We start from the raw sequence: 19,834 nt of genomic DNA, 5'->3' as shown, positions 1-19,834 counted from the left end.
GCAGTTTGTGGAAGAGTCTAATCTCCTTCACGCCACCCAGTTTGGATTCAGACCTCGACATTCGACTGAGTCAGCACTCCTCTTGGCTTCCGAATCCATCAGGCAGGGGGCCGACGAGGGCCACACTATGGCCCTGATCCTGCTGGACCTCAGCGCTGCGTTCGACACTGTAGCACATTCCACCTTGCTACAGTGTCTGAACAAAGCAGGGATGGGTGATGCAGCGCTAAAATGGATTCAGTCGTTCCTATCGGGCCGAGGTTTCCAAGTCAGGCAGGGCGACTGCTATTCCAGGCGAGTGGCATTGGATCAGGGGGTTCCACAGGGCTCGTCCCTAAGCCCAACGCTTTTTAATCTATATGTGGCCCCGGTCGCCTCCATAGTGGAGAGCTACGGTCTGCGCATGGTGTCATACGCTGACGACACGCAGCTGGTCATCTCCCTATCGCGTGCACCCGGCCTTGCGGCAGACATCTTCAGAGCATGCATGCAAGATCTTGCTGCCTGGATGTCTGCCAACTGCCTTAAACTTAACGGCAACAAGACTGAGGTGCTGGTGGTAGGGGGAGACCGGGCGGCGTGGACGTCAGCGTGGTGGCCTCCTTGCTTGGGACCAGCACCTACCCCCTGCCTGGAGGCGAGGAATTTAGGTGTCTGGTTCGACTCCGATCTTACCTTTGGCCCCCAGGTCAACCGGGTGGTCGGCACCTGCTTCGGGATCCTTAAGACTCTCAGGAAGGTTTTGGAGCTCCTTCCCACCAGAGCCCGCCGAACACTAGTGCATGCTTTAGTCACGTCCAAGATGGACTATGGAAACCTTCTCTATCTAGGAATCCCCGAGAAGAATCTGAGCCGCTTACAGGTCTTGCAAAATGCCGCTGCCCGGTTAGTACTCAGACTACCTAGAAGATCAGCCTCCAAAGCCGCGCTCCAGGCCTTGCACTGGCTTCCGGTCAGGAGCAGGGTAGAATTTAAAGCCCTCTGCACCTGTCACCGGATTATTAATGGCAGGGCACCCTCTCCTCTTCAGGGTCTCCTGACACAATACGAGCCATCCCGCGCGCTAAGATCCTCTGGTTCAGGGCGCCTAACTATTCCAAAGGTGTCCAGAGCAAGGATGGGTGGCAGATCCTTCAGGTACCTCGCCGCATCCTGCTGGAATAAACTTCCAGTAGCGCTGCGTCTGGAACCATCAGAGTCTATCTTCAGAGCCAAGCTGAAAACATATCTCTACACCAGATAGCGGGCCCTCCCCTCAGGACTCCCTCTGAACACGCTCACATTTCAGCGCGGGGACACGCCGTTGTGCGTCACCATTGCGCTCTACAAGACCCATTATTATTATTATTATTATTATTATCAATGCATTCCACCAAAGAAGAGCGACCAGGACCACATGGCAAAAATATGGTCAATACAAGGTCTACCTCCTGAGGAACATAAAGAAATATATTTTGACTTCTGACTTCTGCTCTTTAGTGGAGAGCTCAAGATGTCTTCCATGGTTTTTAGACAGAAGGTGTCCGCCTAATTTCATCTCATCAACAAACCAGATGGTCAGAGGGCCTAGACATGTGGGGCAGATGTATCAAGATTCCGATTTGCCAATTCTAAATAGCAATTTTTTGTGAATCGCTATTTAGAATTCGCAAAATGGAATGTATGTACAAAATCGCTATTTTTTAGCGATTCCTTATTATTCTTTATTTGCGAATTCGCATTTTGCGAATTCGCAAATAAAGAATAATTTCCAATGCATTCCTATGGGCCAGGAGGCCCATTGGAATGATAGTGCAATAATTCTCAAATTGCGAATTCGCAATTTGCTAATCGCAATTTGAGAATTATTTCAAGGGTGCAGGGGTGTCTCAAAGACACCCTGCTGCACCCCTGAAATTTACATGTGTGTGCATGTGGCACACATGCATGCCCTAAGGGCATGTATGTGTGTCACATGCCACCCTCACAAATGCCAAATAGGGCATTTTTAAAAGAAATCGCAAATTACCACCAACTACAAGTTGGTGGTAATTTGCGATTTCTTAACACAAATTCGCAATTCCAAAAAGTTACATACATATCATTTAAGGAATCGCATTCCTTAAATGCTATGGCAAAATAAGGAATCACATTTTTTTGTGATTCCTTAAATCGTGATTATTTGATACATAGAAAATCATGCTAAAAGGCCGTTTGCGAGTTGCAAAGGCTGAAATTCTGCGAATTTCGGCCTTTGCGAGTCGCAAAAGCCTTGATACATCTGGCCCAAAGAGTCAGAATCGGAAACAACAGCAAAGTACTTGTTTCCATGCAGCGATGCAGGTAATTTGTTTACCGGTCTTAGACAGCAGAAGGTCTTGGGATTTATAATGTGGCACCTGCAAAAACCTCAATAATTTAGTTTGCATGGTAAGGGCCCCATTTTATTACTACAGAGGGTCTTTGAAGACCCTTCTGTAGGACCTGAATGCCCCTTCTATAACGACGAATACACAACCTCGTTTTCTTGGTGCACTTCACAGAAAGGTGTTCACACTTGGCCCAGTTCATAGTCCCACGTTAGCCATTCCAAGCCTCCAATCAATGGATGTGGGAAACTAAGAACGACAAAAGCTGCACTACATTTTGCATACTTTATGCTTTGGTGAAACAAGAAGAGATACTAGATTCCTGTGGGAGCCTGCCTACTTGAAGGATGAGGGTCCCCTGAGTCATGCCAGTGGGTCTCTACTCTGATGCGGAGACACCCGCCAGTCTGTATGCCCATCAGCTCTGCAGAGCTGACACGAGAACGGAAGCAGTGGGGAACTGCACCCTCCCTCATGATCACACCCATGCCACACGCAGAAGACCTACCTGTGCACCTTTACAGAAGACAGGTGACAGCAGTATTTGTGCATTCACAAGCTCAGCAGGTCAATACAGATTTGAACTTTCATTTTTTTTTCTTTAAAGGAACAACTTTCTGAACTTTTTCCCCTCTGACGATTAAATATGTGTTTAATCAAATCAGTCGAAATGAATGATCGGTGACGTGCAGACCGTGACTTTCATGTTTTGTTAATAAACTGCCACTCGGGTTTTTCATTCCTATAAATATCCTCATAAGCCTGCTATTCCTGGACCCTTTTTGCCTAGGGGTGTAAACTGCTTTCATTGCTTATTTTGTGAGGCCCGCATTGCTGGTAAAATACAAATGAGACGTGTCTGAGTGACTAATGAGGACTATCACGGCTCCCTCCGCAGATATTTGATGTGATGTCAAACAATCAGCAGCCACAAATGAAGAATAAATGATTGAATTAATTAAACCGACAGGGTTCCATCTGTAAATATGCCCCGACGGCCGTGCCTGGGTGTCTGCAGTCATTTTTCTTGTCTTCCTTCAAAGAATACGCTTTATAATCTAGCCACGAAATTGTACAAAAGGAACTGTCTCCTCAGCACGATACCCTGAATAATGAGCCGATGGAACACGGGCAGCGAAATGCTGCACTCTGAAGTGTGGAGCAAGAGAGCTTTATTTGACCACACTGGTAAATTGTTGTTGGTGTGAGGGTAGCGCTGATACATACTTTTTGCCAGCTTTTTTGTGGTCTGAAATAAAATGTCATATATCTTAGTTAAAAACACCTGAGTAGAAGTGCAGATTTCATTGCCACAAAATGGAGAGGAATAACCCTCCTCCTTCGTGTTGCTTTCTTCAGTCTTTACTTGGTGATTACATCTCTGACAAATAGTGTGCTATTTATATATGTATTTAAATGCTAGTAAAAGTTCTTTCGAGGTGTGTGTTGACAGACTCCGGGGCTCTATTAGAAATAAGTAAAAGTGAGTGCACGCACGAATCGGTCATGTGTTGTGTAGATTGACAGTGTGCTTTTGTACTCCACAGATGTGACTGCACGCCCGGGTACGTCGGCGAGCACTGCGACATAGACTACGACGACTGCCAGGACAACAAGTGCAGGAACGGCGCTCAGTGCACTGATGCCGTGAACGGTTACACGTGCACATGTCCTGAAGGATACAGGTAAGAGTCATCCCACCAACAAAGCGCCATGTGGCATCCTAAGGGACCTTCGAGGCCTTGCACCGTGTGTCCTGACCGGGACGTTCTACAGCACTTGGTACTGATGCTTCAGATAAGACATTGGCAGTGCTTGCGTTTTTTTCTTTTTCTTTTTTTTTACTGTACCAACATTGAGATTGAGGCTTCTTCGTGAAATGCTTGTGTACAAGGATCTTTCCCCTATAGTCAAGTCAAGTCAAGTCATAAAATTTGTATAGCGCACTACATACCCAGAGGGTTTCAAGGCGCTTAGGAAGGGGAGGAGGATTATTTGTCAAAAATCCATGTTTTAAGCTGCTTTCTGAACGCTAGGTGGTTCTGGGTGAGGCGAAGGTAAGCGGGGAGTGAGTTCCATGTTTTAGCAGCCAGGTATGAAAAGGATCTGCCTCCCATGGTGGTCTTGTTGATGTGAGGTACAGTGGCGAGGGCTAGGCTGGAAGAACGTAGTTGGCGGGAGGGGGTGTAGAAGGACAGTCGAGAGTTGAGGCAATCTGGTCCGATGTCGTAGAGTGATTTGTGTGCGTGGGTAAGCAGTCGGAAAGTGATCCTCTTATTGACGGGGAGCCAGTGGAGGTCTTTAAGGTGACCGGAGATGTGTTCGTTGCGTGGGATGTCTAATATGAGCCTGGCTGAGGCGTTTTGGATTCGTTGGAGTTTCTTCTGGAGTTTAGCGGTGATACCTGCGTAGAGGGTGTTTCCGTAGTCCAGTCGGCTCGTGACCAGTGCGTGGGTGACTGTTTTCCTTGTTTCGGAGGGGATCCAGCGAAATGTTTTTCTGAGCATGCGAAGAATGTTGAAGCAGGAAGAGGATACGGCGTTGACTTGTCTGTTCATTGAGAGTGTAGAGTCCAGGATGACGCCAAGGTTCCGTGCGTGGTCTGTCGGGATGGGTGCTTTTCCGAGGACTTCCGGCCACCAGGAGTCGTCCCAAGCAGAGGGGGATGTGCCTAAGATGAGGACTTCTGTTTTATCTGAGTTCAGTTTCAGACGGCTTTGTTTCATCCATTCGGCGACTTCTTTCATTCCTTCGTGTAGGTTAGTTTTGGCGGTGCTGGGGTCCTTGGTGAGAGAAAGGATCAGTTGAGTGTCGTCCGCGTAAGAGATGATGTTGAGGTTGTGTTGGCGGGCGATGGCCGCGAGGGGGCTCATGTATACGTTGAAGAGGGTGGGGCTGAGTGATGATCCTTGAGGCACGCCGCAGATGACTTCAGAGGCCTCGGACTTGAATGGTGGTAGGCGGACTCTCTGGGTTCTTCCGGTGAGGAACGAGGTGATCCATTCAAGTGCTTTTCCTTGGATTCCGATGTTATTGAGGCGTTGTAGAAGGGTGCTGTGGCAGACTGTGTCGAATGCTGCAGAGAGGTCGAGGAGGATGAGGGCGACTGTGTCTCCATTGTCCAGTAGAGTTCGAATGTCGTCTGTTGCTGCGATGAGGGCGGTCTCAGTGCTGTGTTTTGCTCGGAAGCCAGATTGTGAGGGGTCGAGTGATTTGTTGGCTTCGAGGAAAGCGGCGAGCTGGTTGTTGACGGCTTTCTCGATGACTTTGGCCGGGAATGGAAGAAGCGAGATGGGGCGGTAATTTTTGAGTTCGGTGGGGTCCGCTGTTGGTTTTTTCAGAAGGGCGGTGAGTTCAGCGTGTTTCCAGTCTTCTGGGAAGGTCGCGGATATCAAGGAGCAGTTGATGACGTCTCGGAGGTGCGGTGCTATGACGGAGTCTGCTTTGTTGAAGATGTGGTGAGGGCATGGGTCTGTGGGGGATCCAGAGTGGATGGAATTCATCAGGCGGATGGTTTCCTCAGTGGAGATTGGGTTCCAGGCGTTAAGGGTGTTTACGGGGGGAAGATGGTCAACAGATGGTAGGGTGGGTTGGTTTCCGGGTTGGTTGTCAAAGCTGTTGTGGATGTCTGCAATCTTGTTGTGGAAAAAGGAGGCTAGGGAGTCGCAGAGGGTTTGAGAGGGGGTGATGTCGTTGGAGTTGGCCGAGGGGTTGGAAAATTCCTTGACGATGTTGAAAAGTTCCTTGCTGTTGTGGGCGTTGTTGTCAAGTCGATCCTTGAATGCTGATTTCTTGGCTTTTCGGATCAGTTGGTGGTGAGTGCAGGTGGCGCTTTTGAAGGCGTCCTTGGTGCTGGTGGATGGGTCTTTTTTCCAGGTTTTTTCAAGGGAGCGGCAGAGTTTCTTGGATTTCTTAAGATCATCGTTGAACCAAGAGGCCTTCTTGCTGCCGGGTTTGCTTTGACGTTTTTTCAGTGGTGCTAGGATGTCGGCGGTGTTGGATAGCCATAGGGTGAGGTTGGCTGCGGCTTCGTTGGCGTTAGAAGAGAGGGCTGGGGAGTTTCGAAGGAGCGATGCGGAGATTTGTTCCGTGGTGATTTTCTTCCAGTTTCTTTGCAGGGTATGTTGGGGGTGGTTGATGGGTTTCGGTTTGTTGTAGGTGAAGTGAACGCAGCTGTGGTCGGTCCATAGGAGGTCCGTAGTGTGGCTGAAGGAGACATGATTGCTGGAAGTGAAGATGGGGTCGAGTGTGTGGCCTGCGATTTGGGTGGGGGAAGTGACTAGTTGTTTAAGTCCAAGGTTGGCGAGGTTGTCCACGAGGGTGGCGGTGTTGTGGTCGTTTATCTTTTCAAGGTGAAAGTTGAGGTCTCCCAGAAGGATGTAGTCTTTGGAGGGGAGCGCGTGTGGAGAGATGAAGTCCGTGATGACTTCACTGAATTTTGCGCGGGGTCCTGGTGGTCTGTAGAGGAGAGTGCCTCTGAGAGTGGTTTTGGGGTCGATGTGGATCTGGAAGTGAAGGTGTTCGGAGTTGGCGAGGTTGGTGTCAGAGCTGGTTGAGATGCGGATAGATTTCTTGTGGACGATAGCGATTCCTCCTCCTGTGTGTCCGGTACGGTCTTTGCGTGTGATCTTATAATCTTCAGGGATGGCAATGGTGATGTCTGGGGCGGAGGAAGCGTTCATCCATGTTTCCGTAAGGAAGGCGACGTCTGGAGAGAAGGTGTCTAGAAGGTTCCATAGGTCAATGGCGTGTCTGTGCACCGAGCGGGTGTTGAGAAGGATGCATTGTAGGTGGTTGGGGCCGGGAATCTGTGGTGTAGTCGTATCAGAGATGTTGTCGGTGCCGCTGAATTTGCAGGAGTAGCAGGAGAAAGGTCCATGGGTGTGTCCGGGAGCGGCTTGGACGCAGTTGGGAGCGCGACCGGGGTTAAGGGCTAGGAGGGTGGCGGCATCATAGGTAATGCGGGGGGGCTGGGCAGCGCGAGGGGCAGGGGGTCTGGCGCTGGGCGCGGTCCAGGCGCGGACGGGCGTAGACGGGCTTACCTTTGGCGCACCTTCGGCGCGGGTTGGGCGCGGTCGCTGCGCGTGAACGCTGCGCGCGGGAACAACTGTCATATATGGATAGTGGAGGGGGAGGGGCGAGGGCGTCTCAGCTGGGAGGCGGGGCGGGCTCAGGTCAGCACGGAGCACAACAACACCAGATCTAAAATGGAGGGGGGAGTCGAGCAGGGCGCCGGGGGTATCGCGCAGTGAAGTCTATGTCAGAGCAACAATGGTGCGAGGTGCAGTTAAAATACTTAATTAGCTGTTCTACAATGAAATGAAAATGCACAGGTCGAAATATGTCACAAACACACAATGCAGCGCACTTCGAGATATCAGACAATGCAGCGCACTACACGATACCGGCAAGCAGGCGAGTTCAAAGCAAAGCAGGCGAGTTCAATGCAAATAGTTTAGCCGTTCTAGGCCGGGTACAATCACGCAATGCAGCTAAACGATACCGCTTCAGGTGGAGAGGCAGGGGAGCGACCACTCAGGGCAGAAGCAACGAGGGGTCACAGCGCTTCTGGGATAGTGAGCGCTGTAAATAGTTAGTGGGAGGGCGTCTCAGCTGCACGTTCCCCAGTCAGTCTTCCAAGTGTCATTGTGGGAGTAGATTGCGCTTCACGAAATGTATTTAACTTTGCTTGCTGGCCTTGGATACATCTTTGCTATTTTTAGTTCCTAAAGGACAGTTTTGGAGCTAAGAGGAGAGTTTTGGTATATGTTGTATTTCACGATATGTAGTTAAACCACAATATATACTTGAGTGCTAAAATATGCAGCACGTGAAAGTGAAACTTAGTACTCAATGTCACCACCAAAGTCTTACTTTTATGAGTCATTGGTTACATAAAGTAACAAGCATTGGCAAAGCCAAAAGGTCTCGCCTATGCAAGAGCTATTAGCTTTGTTAATGTCTTTTAGCCATGTTGTACACAAGTGTGGCTGGTTTTCAGTATAGCTAAAAGTTTGTAGTATAGAGCAGAGTGGCGAGGTGTGTGGCATAGCGAGCGAGCTGAAGGAAGTGACCCAAATTGGGCCACCCGCATCACTCACAACCACCTCTCAGCCTCCCACAAGAAATGAAGAGTTGGTGAAACAGTAGAGAATACAAACCAAGGTACTTATTAGTAAGTGCTCTCGAGCGGAGTCCAGTCAGACTAGCCTCCTTAGATGATCCAGAGGGGACTGACTCCAGAACACTTGATAAAACATATTATGCATTTCCAACACCCCTAAAGACCCGCCCAGACTGGAATTTTCCAACTCGGGCACTGATGAACAAACGTAGCACAGAAGGATGAGCTACCACCTGCAGAACGGGTACATGTTATCACATTTTCAAGGTTGTCTTGTTCAAGCTCAATGCTCTCAAGTGTGGGATTAGGGCTACGAGAGAGGAAAGCTATGCGAAGACAGAATAAGCTATTCATTAGTGCATTAGGATTCAACCGTGAATACGATAAGAAGTAACTGGGCAACAGCTTTTCGCTGAGGCAGACAGTTCATGAAAAAGAAGCTTATTTTCTATCATAGTACAATATGGCGGCCAAAGACAAAATGGCGCCGCAAATGCTAACTTAACTCGCACAATGCTAGAAGGAGTCGGCTAGAAACATTTGCAGTCCAACTGAGCACATGCTGTCACAGGCTCGACCCTAAAAATGGCTATACACTTCACTTTCTGGTAAATGAAAGTCATGGAATGCCAAAAAGGGATCATGATGATTGGTTCATAAGTGCCACCAAAACCATCAAGTAGGCATTAGAAGACTGTACTACTTCTTCCTCATTAGGTGATATACGTATAACCTGTAAAATTTTAGCAGACTATATATTTTGAGAGCCTTTTCAAACCTACGGCCTGATTCGCAAAGCTAAACATACACTTTAGTGTAAGGTAACAATTTTTTGCAATTCACAAAGGTGTTACAAGTAGTATCTTTACTTTTGAGGAGACTCCGCACATAAAAAAACAGGCGGTAGTAAAGACACTACTTGGAAAATTCCTTTGGAAATTGCAAAAATAGTAAATTTACCCAAAAGTGTAAGTTTACCTTTGTAAATCGTGTCCCTAGTGTCTGGTTGTCCATATGTGCATGTTTACTTTGAAATCCGCATGTGCAATTTACAATTATCTCAAGAATTTAGAAGTCTGCAGATAAAGGAGTTATTTTAGGAAAACTGTGTTTTTGATAATTTAGGCAGATTACTAACATGTTGTAATAAATAAAACAAAACGGAGCAGTTAGAAATCTTATTCTCCAGATTTCAGGCAATACTACAATTCTTACTATTGCTAAAGTGTTGTATTTATGTTTTGACACTTTCCAAACAATTGTAGCACTTTACCTGGCAATATCTTTTTCTCCCAATAAAACGTATTTGTTGGGTATATCTTTTTAATTAAATATTTTCTCTTTTGTTTTCTTATAGCGGACTGTTTTGTGAGTTATCTCCACCAATGGTCCTACCACGTACCAGCCCCTGTGACAATTATGAATGCCAGAATGGAGCCCAGTGTATTGTGAAAGGAAATGAGCCCGTTTGCCAGTGCTTATCGGGCTTCCAGGGAGGAAAATGTGAAAAACTCGTCAGTGTGAATTTTGTGAACAAAGAATCGTATTTGCAAATTCCTTCTGCCAAGCTACGGCCTCAGACAAATATCACCCTCCAGGTAATGACTTGCATTTACAAATCGTCATGTTTTCATGTCTAGTCCTAGCGATAGGAAGAGTCTGATTTAATTGTTGGGGACTTGGGTGATGAACTAGTCACACAAAAGATTCTTTGATTCGACCCATGCATAAAACATTTGTATACAGTTGGTAAGAAATAGTAGTGAAGAACTAACACCCCCTCCGCCCATGTGTAACATTCCCGTCTATTTGGGTTCTCAGCTTTATTTGGCTCACCTGTGTGGAGTCCTGTTTGCCGTAGCGGGCACCGGGTTTTTTTGCCCGGTGGGCCGGAAGGGTGGGAGCCGGTTTTGGAATGGTGGGGGCCATTTTCGTTTTTCTCGGGCCGGTTTTGCAGCAGTGCTGCAATATTGGCCCCCCTGTAACAAAAGCAGGAGCAGTGTTTACCACCAGACCCCCCCTCCCCTGCCTGTCCTACTTAATTGCCAGGGCTCGTTTGCATTCTCAGTCCGGCCCTGTTGGAGTCATTCCTTGTGGCCACTAAGTCTAGCACTCAACCCAAAAATATCACCTTTGTGAAACGTATTCAGTTCCCACCAGCATTGTCTAACACTTATGCATTAGTAGTAATGGAGTATGTATATATATTTCTGTTTTCACTCTACAAAAGCCACATTAAGCCAATTGTGCATCAGTGATGTTCATTGTTTCTTTCTCTCCTGGAAATCAATTGAAATGTGGCTTGTATAAAACAAAAACATCCTTATATTGCATGCAACCTCCTCATGTAAGAACCACACACACAGAAGTTATTCTTGGTTGTTATGGGCCTTCTTGGATTTCTATGATCAATCCTGCACCAATGTGTAGCAAGAAATAAATATCCAATGCAGTTTTCTATCATGACATACCATAGGATCCTCTCATAACCATTTACCATACATGGACTTGTCCACCAACTCATTTGATACATCTGTGTATATGCCCTACAACGCCTTAAACATTAATCACGTAAGGGTTATACACTTGCAAGACGTTAGACTACATACATTTTGAGAATAATGAGTAGGAAGTAGCCAAACCTCCAGCTTCTAACTCAGCTGATATATAATTAAGCGGTTATCATAAAGTCCACCATAGATTCAAAAACCCTGCTGACTGGCGCACTGTTACCTTATAAACATGTAGGCTGCAAGTGGTTCCACCTTAAATTGGCATTGCTAAAAACGAGCCTGCTCACTACCAAGATGCTGGAGTAATTCTGGAAACATTGAAGACAATCCCATCAGTGGTGCTCACTTTGAAGTATACTAGAATGTAGTATCAGCACAAAAGAAAAACAATTACACAGAAGAGGCCATTAAGATTGAAAGCTGTTTAACATCCTCAAAACAAGGTCCATATGTAAGCCTTCCAATCAATCTAAGCAACAAGCATATGTTGAGTGACAACCACCTCACTTTATTCCTATTAACTATCACTTATGGATATGGCCTACCAAAAATTCAATATAGTTCGGGGAGATTACTCCTGTCACTCAAGTGGTTGAAAACCTCAAGGAATTAGACACATGAACTTTATTCCAAGCCACTTTAAGCTTCAGATATTCAGGAAAATGATCTAAACAGTACAGGAGCTACCCAATAAGCCCAGCAGGAACCTGGGCAAATACAGTAATTAAGAATAGTTGCTCACTAGGGACTTATTTCAAAATTCATCATCATTTTCAAGGCAGCACATAAGCCACTTTTTGGTTATAAATAGTGGTACTAGCTTCTCAATCAGCAATAGGTTTTTAAAACGAAATCCTTTTATCATAAAAAATGCATTGAGCAGATAGGTGTTTGCAGTCCCCTCATAGGCACACAAAAAATATTTTGAACACAAGACCGCTCCCTACCAGAGTGCCTACCAGCTTTTAGCACGTCCGTCCATGATATAGCTCTAACCAAGAACTACCTATTTGATAGGTATTACTATAAGTAATATTTCCTGATGTTTCTCACTAAGGCTTACAATTAGCACTTCCATGAAAAACATTATTAAGCCAGCTTAATCCTTTTACGGCTTGGCTTAATCCTCAAGCGAAATAGTGAGTAGCCTGTCTGCTTACAGAGGTGTATGGCACCTTTGTATCACTTTCAACATTGTGATAGATTGGGTTTATAATTTAAGGGGCAATTCTCGTCCTATCATATGTGTACTCAAATCAAGCATTTGGCAGTAGCCCCAGAGTTCTTTATTCAAATACTAACTTTTCAATACCAGATATCCCATCATTACACCAGTCCAGAGGATGACCTTAAAATTGTATGCAAGGCCGAAATATCGTCAACACCGCAGCAAACAGACTGAGACCCTTTTAGATTAAATTACCAAGATGCTGTGGGCACAGATTTAATGTGATAACCAGCTCCCATTCTTTTCTGTTTGGTTGTATGTCTCTTTGTATATACACATTTTTTGTCATTATTATTTGTTTTATCTGAGCATGTGTCTGTCACTCTAAGTACGCAATATAAAGACTTCTTTTTTAAAACTGTGATGATTGAGAGGCTTCTACCAATATTTATGGCCAACCATTAGTTTTTTGTGTGCAACATGTGATGCCTTAAAATGAATTTTGAAACAAGTCCCTAGTGAACAATTTCTCGTAGATTTAGCTATAATTTCTGCCACGAGAAGCCATGCTTTCATGCTGTGATATATTAACTGGATCTACATTTCAGGTACAACGGTGCCACTTACAAGGCCTTAGTCAGACATTGGCTGTGTCAACATGTAGTTCCATTTCATGCAATGTGCTGCCTGGGTCCTCAAGTTGATTGATATTTTATAAATTTCATAATTTTGGGTTTGTCTCTTCAGAATGCATTTGCTACCATTCTCTATATGATTTTCTTCTCTTTAGGTTGCCACTGATGAAGACAGTGGAGTTCTTATTTATAAAGGGGACAAGGATCACATCGCAGTTGAGCTGTATCGTGGGCGTGTGCGTGTCAGCTATGACACTGGAGTGTATCCAGCATCTGCCATTTACAGGTGAGGATCTTAAAAGCTGTATTGGCTTAATTTCATTACAATAAAAAAAATATTATATGAATTGCTGTTTAGCTAGCACTATCAGCTCCCATTTATGGGCTACACATCTGTAAGTCCCTGCACAGTTACAAATGTAAATTCACATAGAAATATGTCAAATTTGAAAGTTTAAATAGCATAATTGATGATATCCAGTATGAAATATAAGACATCACAGACGACCTCCTCTGCAACAAAAATGGTGTTTTGTCATCCTCTTCCTAACTCACATGAGATCAAATCCTTAACCTAACCTCAACTCCTATTGTAATGGTCTTCCAAGCCACCCTTCCCCTTTCTTGCTTGTTACCTTGTACCTCTCCGTAACCCACACTTTCTCTTTCTTCCTAGCCCCTATTCATCAACCTTTCCATCCATTTCCATGACCCGTACATCAATGCAAACCTAAAATTAACCTTCATAAATTCCTAAACCCATACACATTCTTAAACTTTTTAAACCTCTACCCCAACATTAACCTACAACATTAACCTTAATGGTGATAAAGGGTATTCGCTGCCTGAGTTCATTGTTACGAGATAATTCGTAAATGTTTTACACTGAAATGTGTAAACTTCAGCACATCCACAAAAAGCACAAATTTGCTAGTGATCAAGGAACTGATGGGGTAATAAACTTCAGAACACTTGAATGTAATGAAATAATAAGTGTTGTAGTGTCTCTTCTCAATTTTTTGCGAGATCGACTTTCATGAAGTTATCAATAACAGCATCTTTGAAAGCAGTGTCAGTCTAGTAGCCATGATAGCCAAAAGTCATAAATAATACTTTTAATAACCTTTTGTGTTACATTTAGTTTTTTTATTAACATCGTTCCAATATTTTTCCTTTAAATAAATGTGAAAAGAATACTTGTTGGTTGCTTTCATTACTTTGTCTTTTTTTTTTCTCGAAAAGGCTCTTGTGTCTGTTGTAAGCATGCTTACTCTATAACCATTTCCTGGGTCACTCTTTACATCTTTCTCACTGTAACAGGGAGAGCAATTCCTTTCAGTTTAGTGCTCTGATAGGTAACATATATAGAAGCACATAATACTTTTTACATACACCTCTAGCCTGGCTTCCTCTTGCCTGTGTTAGGACCCAGTCATGGTGGAATGGGCGAAGAGTTTGGTCAAAGACCATGAAATATTTATGGAACGGAGGAAATGAACAGTAGATCTGGAGGGATACGCCTTGTGTTAACATAAACATCACTAACCTGTATGTAGTGGATGGGGAACTGTTTTTGATGAGCATATGTGCTGCCCCGTGTGAGTAATGTAGGAAAGAGATAGGTTGATGAGAGCTCAAAGAGGAAGATCTAGTAATATTATACAATTTGCCGTGGTTGCATACACCTGGTGCCTTACCACCTTTTGTCGATGGTTGGCACATAAATATTTAAATAAGCTGTAGCATAAAAGTTGTATCGTAGATGAACTTGTTCCCACCATGTTTACTTATCTGCTATAGGTTCTCCATCCTGGCTCCAGCTTTGACTTTTGTATCTAGAGCACCAAGTTTAAAAAAGAAAAACAGTTTTAGAACTATTTGCCTTCCCCACACCAGGGAACATGCTCCAGATTTAGTATTTAGACAACCATCATGAGTATTTACTTTGGTACAGAAAGCCTGATGACTTCAGATCTCCTGCGGCCAAAATGCTAGAAACACAATCATTAAAAGATGAAATGCAGTTCCCGCCCTTTAGCAGCCCTTCCCTGCCAGAGCTGTGAGGACGGGTATAGTGATGGGCTGCTTTCAGACCACTATTACACAGCCTCAATTTACAGTCACAACACATCATTTAGATTATTGTAACCTGCAAAGTCAGAAATCTATGACTCCCTAGAACAGCAATATAAGATGTTTTTTATCTTTATTAATTTGTGTGAGCTGATTGTGAATAATGTTCCTGTAAGCAAAGAGGAGTGTTGAAAAGGGCAACGTGTTGAGGACCATGCTATATTGTTATCTGAAATAAACACAGCTGTGTCACTAGTCATATGAGGAATGTGCACATCAGTGGCCACCTCCTTTAAATAGTCTTTAAGCTCGTAATAGGTATTCCTCCCTGTTTTTCTCCCCTTAACTTTCATTGTATACGTACAGATCGTGTTGAATGCAGGAATCATAGAATATTTTCATGCATGACTGTACCGAGATGTTTCCTCAAAATGGATGGATCCTAACCTCAGATTATGACTGCACTGTAAAATGCATTTATCCCAAAAAATGCCCACCGTGCAGTGGCACACTGATACCCTGGTTTTAAATCAATCATTTCTGATCTACCGGTATCAGGTATGTTTCACGTAGAGCAGACTTTCCTCCTGAGTCCCCATACAAGCAAATGCTCTGTATGGTCTAGTGAGTGTCTCAACAGCAGAGTGTTTGACATTGTTAGAGAAAAAGTTCAATAATGTTATGCTCCTAGCATGGTTGACTACTGTCCCCTGAGCATGAGATGGTGTGGTTGTTGGAAGCTGATTATATAGTTGTGGGGTTCAGATCTTTCTACCTGCACCCCACTTTAAGGAGGTTGCCTACTGTAGTGTGTTGTGACTGGAACCCCTAATTTCTGTCAGAGGACGAGATGCACTATGCTTTGGTCACCCCAGTTTATCTGTAGCTCAAGAAGGTGGTTGCCATGATAAGCTCTATAAGTACTGAGGTATCTCTTCCACCTTGCCCTTGTATGCCACTGATCACCCCTGATCATCCCCTTTACTGCAAAGGCCACTGTATTCAGGTTGCTGTGAGCCTGGTTTTCATTCATGAAACTCTCAGTGAGTCAGGAAAGAATCCTCTATGCTGACTGACCTCAGTGATTCAGACCAGTATGGGAATTTGTATTGGCATTTATATAGCGCACTACTTACCCGTAGGCTCCCAAGGCGCTTCGACCGCTGCAAAACCCTTCCTGGCTTCCCTGAGAGATGGTCCCTTAATGGGTATCTCCAGGGTGAGACCAGGCATCCCCGGCGGTCTGGTGGGGCCGTTAGTGAAGATGAGGCAAGCTAATGCCCAGAGTTGCCGAGTGTGATCACTGATCAGAGTGGGCACCGAGGCGAGAGAATTATCGAGTCAGCTGACCCTGGTCCAGAAACCTGCCGCGCCGGGAATCGAACCCTGGTCCCGGGCCATCCTCTGCTCTCAGGTCTGCCGCCTCTAACCAGTGAGCCACACTACTTCAGACTACTTCAGTCTATGGCCAAAGGCCTGGCCACTGCTAACCCCTGAACAGTAAAGGTATACTGAGAGGCCACGCTCCTCCTTGTGGTCAGCTATGGCACACGATGACTTGAGTCCAGCACCAAGTTCTTGATTAGCCGAATGATTGTGTGAGCTTAATCCAAAAGGCCAGGTGATATTATGCTGTTCCTGTCATATAACCATGGAACCAGAACTCTTGACAACATTTCCTACCAAATGTCCTAACTGAACTTTGTGCAAGAGGTACTTGCATCTGATTGTAGTTTAGTAGAATTGTTGTTTTGTGGTATTGTCTAGAGGTTTTAATATTGTTCTATTTCGTTGTCTTGTGGAGTGTGGAAATTGTGATGTGTTGTATTTTAGCGTGCTGTTGCATTGTGGTGCTTTTTGTGGTGCACTGTGTGCTGCTGAATTGCTGTGTTGTTTTAATAGTTTGCTATGGGCGCTAAAGCTCTTCCACCCTATAGGATAATAGTCAATCTAAACGCATGTCATAGAACATGCTGTAAAAAAGAAAACACTTCCCTTCTCACTTTATGTGGTGTGACCACTGATCGAATCGGCAAGTTAGATGCCACTACCCCCAAATAAGCCTTCCGTCCTTCCTAGATCAGTAATTCAAGTTCCATTTTATTGGGTAATATTATGTATGTATGTATGAAGAGCTATAAAAATTCAAGTTATTATAATGATTATTTGGAGGGACAACCCCTCTTTGAAAATATGGTTCTGCATTTTCCTTGCCCAGGAATTTCACTTCCTCATCTCTTGGGGATATGGGCCAAGCCATCAGCTAAACTTCTCCACTTCCATTTATTGGCTGACCTGTCATCGAGTAGTGGACGTATGCATGTAATTTAATGAGCATCAGCTACCATAAGTCATATAGGGGTAGTGATGGCATCACAACACTGAACCTATGTGGCACATGAGAGAATATAAGGAAACACATTCTTAACCATAATGCATCTGTGGCTTATCCGCTGTGCTGGAGTGTCTCCCCCCAAAACTGTCAGAAAAGGGAAAAAAATGACACTCGTTTTATTTTTCCTTTCCTGCCAAGTCTTGGGGGTCGGGCCTGGTAGTGACAGGCACTGAGGGGAGTGGTTTTGCATTCCCATCACTGTGCGTGATGGTTTGTCCGGGCGTCTCTGGCTGACCAAACCATCATGCGCAGTGAAAGCTCTCTCCAATCCAGCAACGCAGCTGGGTTGGACAGAGCAGGCACAGACTCACAGTCTGTCCTGGAGCGTGAATGGACGCCACTCAGACCAACCCTGAAGCTGATCTCATGCACAAGAGCAGCTTCAGGATTGGCTGCAGGGCATTCTGGGAGCCTCTGCTGTCCTGAAGAGGAGCAGAAAAGTGCGACGGGGACGGCTGCAGGTAAGGTTTTATTTTTTTTATCCTCCCTGCGACCCCTAGTGCCCCTCCCCCTTACACCCTGCTCCTCCAGCATACTGGTCGCTCCTGCCATAATGCGTGGGTGGGGATGTAGTCCTGTAATCCTCTGTGCATTCCTTGTATGAGAAGTGGCATACAGTCGCCTCCATTGCTGCCGAAGCACATTTGTTTTTCCTCTTTGCACTCCAGTTTCTGCAGCAGCCTGCAGAACAAGATACCGTATTCATTCAGGTGCTGTAAAAATTGTGTTTTTGAGCAATAAATAATTTGGGGTGATTACGTCTCAATACCACGTTTAAGGCAAAATTCTGCGTAACCACTTTCCAGAGACTAACAATGAAAATTCTTGCTCTTTTATGTTGCAGTGTTGAGACCATAAATGATGGAAATTTCCACATAGTTGAGCTACTAAGCTTGGATCAGACTCTTTCGCTGTCGGTTGATGGAGGGAGCCTCAAAACAATCTCTAACTTGTCAAAGCAGTCTACGCTGAATGTGGATTCACCACTCTACATAGGGGGTAAGACATCTTTGCTATCAAAGCATGCCTTCTTGATTTTCTCTTTTTGGCTGTGGATGGTCTGACAGGTCTACGCAGGGATGCAAGTAGTAAGTGGGCAGTGTTTGGGTCAGCGGACACAAAGGAAAGCTCATGGCAGGTCATCTTGCAGGAAATCCTCTTTCATGTAGTAGGAGCTGTTAAGGAAGAGAGCATTTTTTCAAGTAGGATGTAAACCCCAATGATCAAAATCAGTCCTAAGTGTAAAGCACCTGTTATTTATCATGACTAAAAACAGGGTTTATCTTCAGTATGATAAAAAGGCTTTCCCCTTCAATTGCATTGTTCTTGCCCTACAGTTTTTGTGCATAATCCCAAGCACCGTGCACCTTTGGGCATGCGCGTAATATGTAAGTGTATACCATCCAACCAAGGTAAACAGAGTATTTCCCAATGTCAGCGAGCCCTTTATTTAATTCTCATGTTTGCTCTATCAGTGAATTGCCATTTGATATAATTGTATGGACTAATGTTTGCAGGTCCACCAGGTTGAATGTAGAGCAATGCTATGACTTGATAACATTGGGGTGTGTATGATTCTTGTAACAGAAATGTTAAATCTAATAGTGGTTATGTTATCAAACATTTGTGCATGTTTTACATGTTTTACTTTTGCATGTGTGCCAGTTGTTTAAATGGCGCAGTGTTGTGTGCCCGGGAGACACTGAAAAGACAACAAAGGTACAAAATTACACTGAGTGCGTGTAAGCTGTTATAACACGGCCCTGAAAAGGTGGAAATCTCTACTGAGAACACCACAGCTTCCCTTTTGTAATAACCTCTTCCAGCAGAAGACCAAAAATGGAGACCACAGGGAGGGATGCAAATATTCCAAAGGACGATGTGTGTCCTCCACATTGCCTCGGGGGCTTAGTGCTTAACTAAATTGTTCTTTAATGCTAAAGTAATAGGTGCAATCATTTCCTAGCTCAAGAGTATGCATTTGACAGCAGCTAAACAGGTTCAAGCAACATTCCTGCTCTTGCCAGATGTGGTACAAGCCAGTAATTAACTGCTGAACGTAGCTATCCCAGCTGGTGTCTTCCTAAGAACAGGTCTAGCCTTGCCATGCCCTTTTAGTGCCATATCCGCCTCCTTTTTCATGAGATGTTCTTTGCACCATCGTGCACTTGATTATGCTGTTGCTTAAGACCAGGGCAACAATGCTGTCAATGACCTCTCTGTCAGGCTCAGCCTCCAGACGTCAGAGAACATTCCACTGCCTTGGTTTTTCACAAGGGTGTGTAGTCCTACAAGACATATTCTCAGCCCAGCCCCTATGTCTCACTGAGTTTCCATTACCATACAGCAATTGACTTAAAGCCCCTACAAGCTCCTGGCTGAATTTTTCATGACCTCCATCATGTGGCCACTGAGAGCCAAGTGGATGGTACAAACTAAGGTTTTGCATCTGAGAAAATTCCCGCTTGAAGGAAGATCTTTGCTACCCGGCATTTGTAATAGATTGTTTCTTTTTTTTTTTAGAATGAAAATATGCACGCATTTCTGTTTCAGATGACACAGCAGCAAATTAATTACA

At 44.8% G+C, this 19,834-nt stretch overlaps 1 protein-coding gene across 3 annotated transcripts in view; it reads left to right on the top strand.

The window, feature by feature from the left end:
- SLIT2 (slit guidance ligand 2) overlaps positions 1-19,834 on the top strand; it is a 650,203-nt gene that overhangs the window by 599,308 nt on the left and 31,061 nt on the right. For all 3 annotated transcript variants that reach the window (XM_086964039.1, XM_086964038.1, XM_086964040.1), the window contains 4 exons: positions 3,896-4,033; positions 9,830-10,070; positions 12,944-13,074; positions 18,101-18,255. In XM_086964039.1, coding sequence (XP_086820165.1) covers positions 3,896-4,033; positions 9,830-10,070; positions 12,944-13,074; positions 18,101-18,255 — 665 coding nt within the window. The remainder of the gene's footprint in view (positions 1-3,895; positions 4,034-9,829; positions 10,071-12,943; positions 13,075-18,100; positions 18,256-19,834) is intronic.

This window comes from Lissotriton vulgaris, chromosome 3_2 (genome assembly GCF_964263255.1).
Source record: "Lissotriton vulgaris chromosome 3_2, aLisVul1.2, whole genome shotgun sequence".
In the NCBI taxonomy this organism is placed as follows: Eukaryota; Metazoa; Chordata; class Amphibia; order Caudata; family Salamandridae; genus Lissotriton; species Lissotriton vulgaris.
Note: the sequence above shows the minus strand (reverse complement) of the source record. Positions and strands in the feature narration are given on the sequence as shown.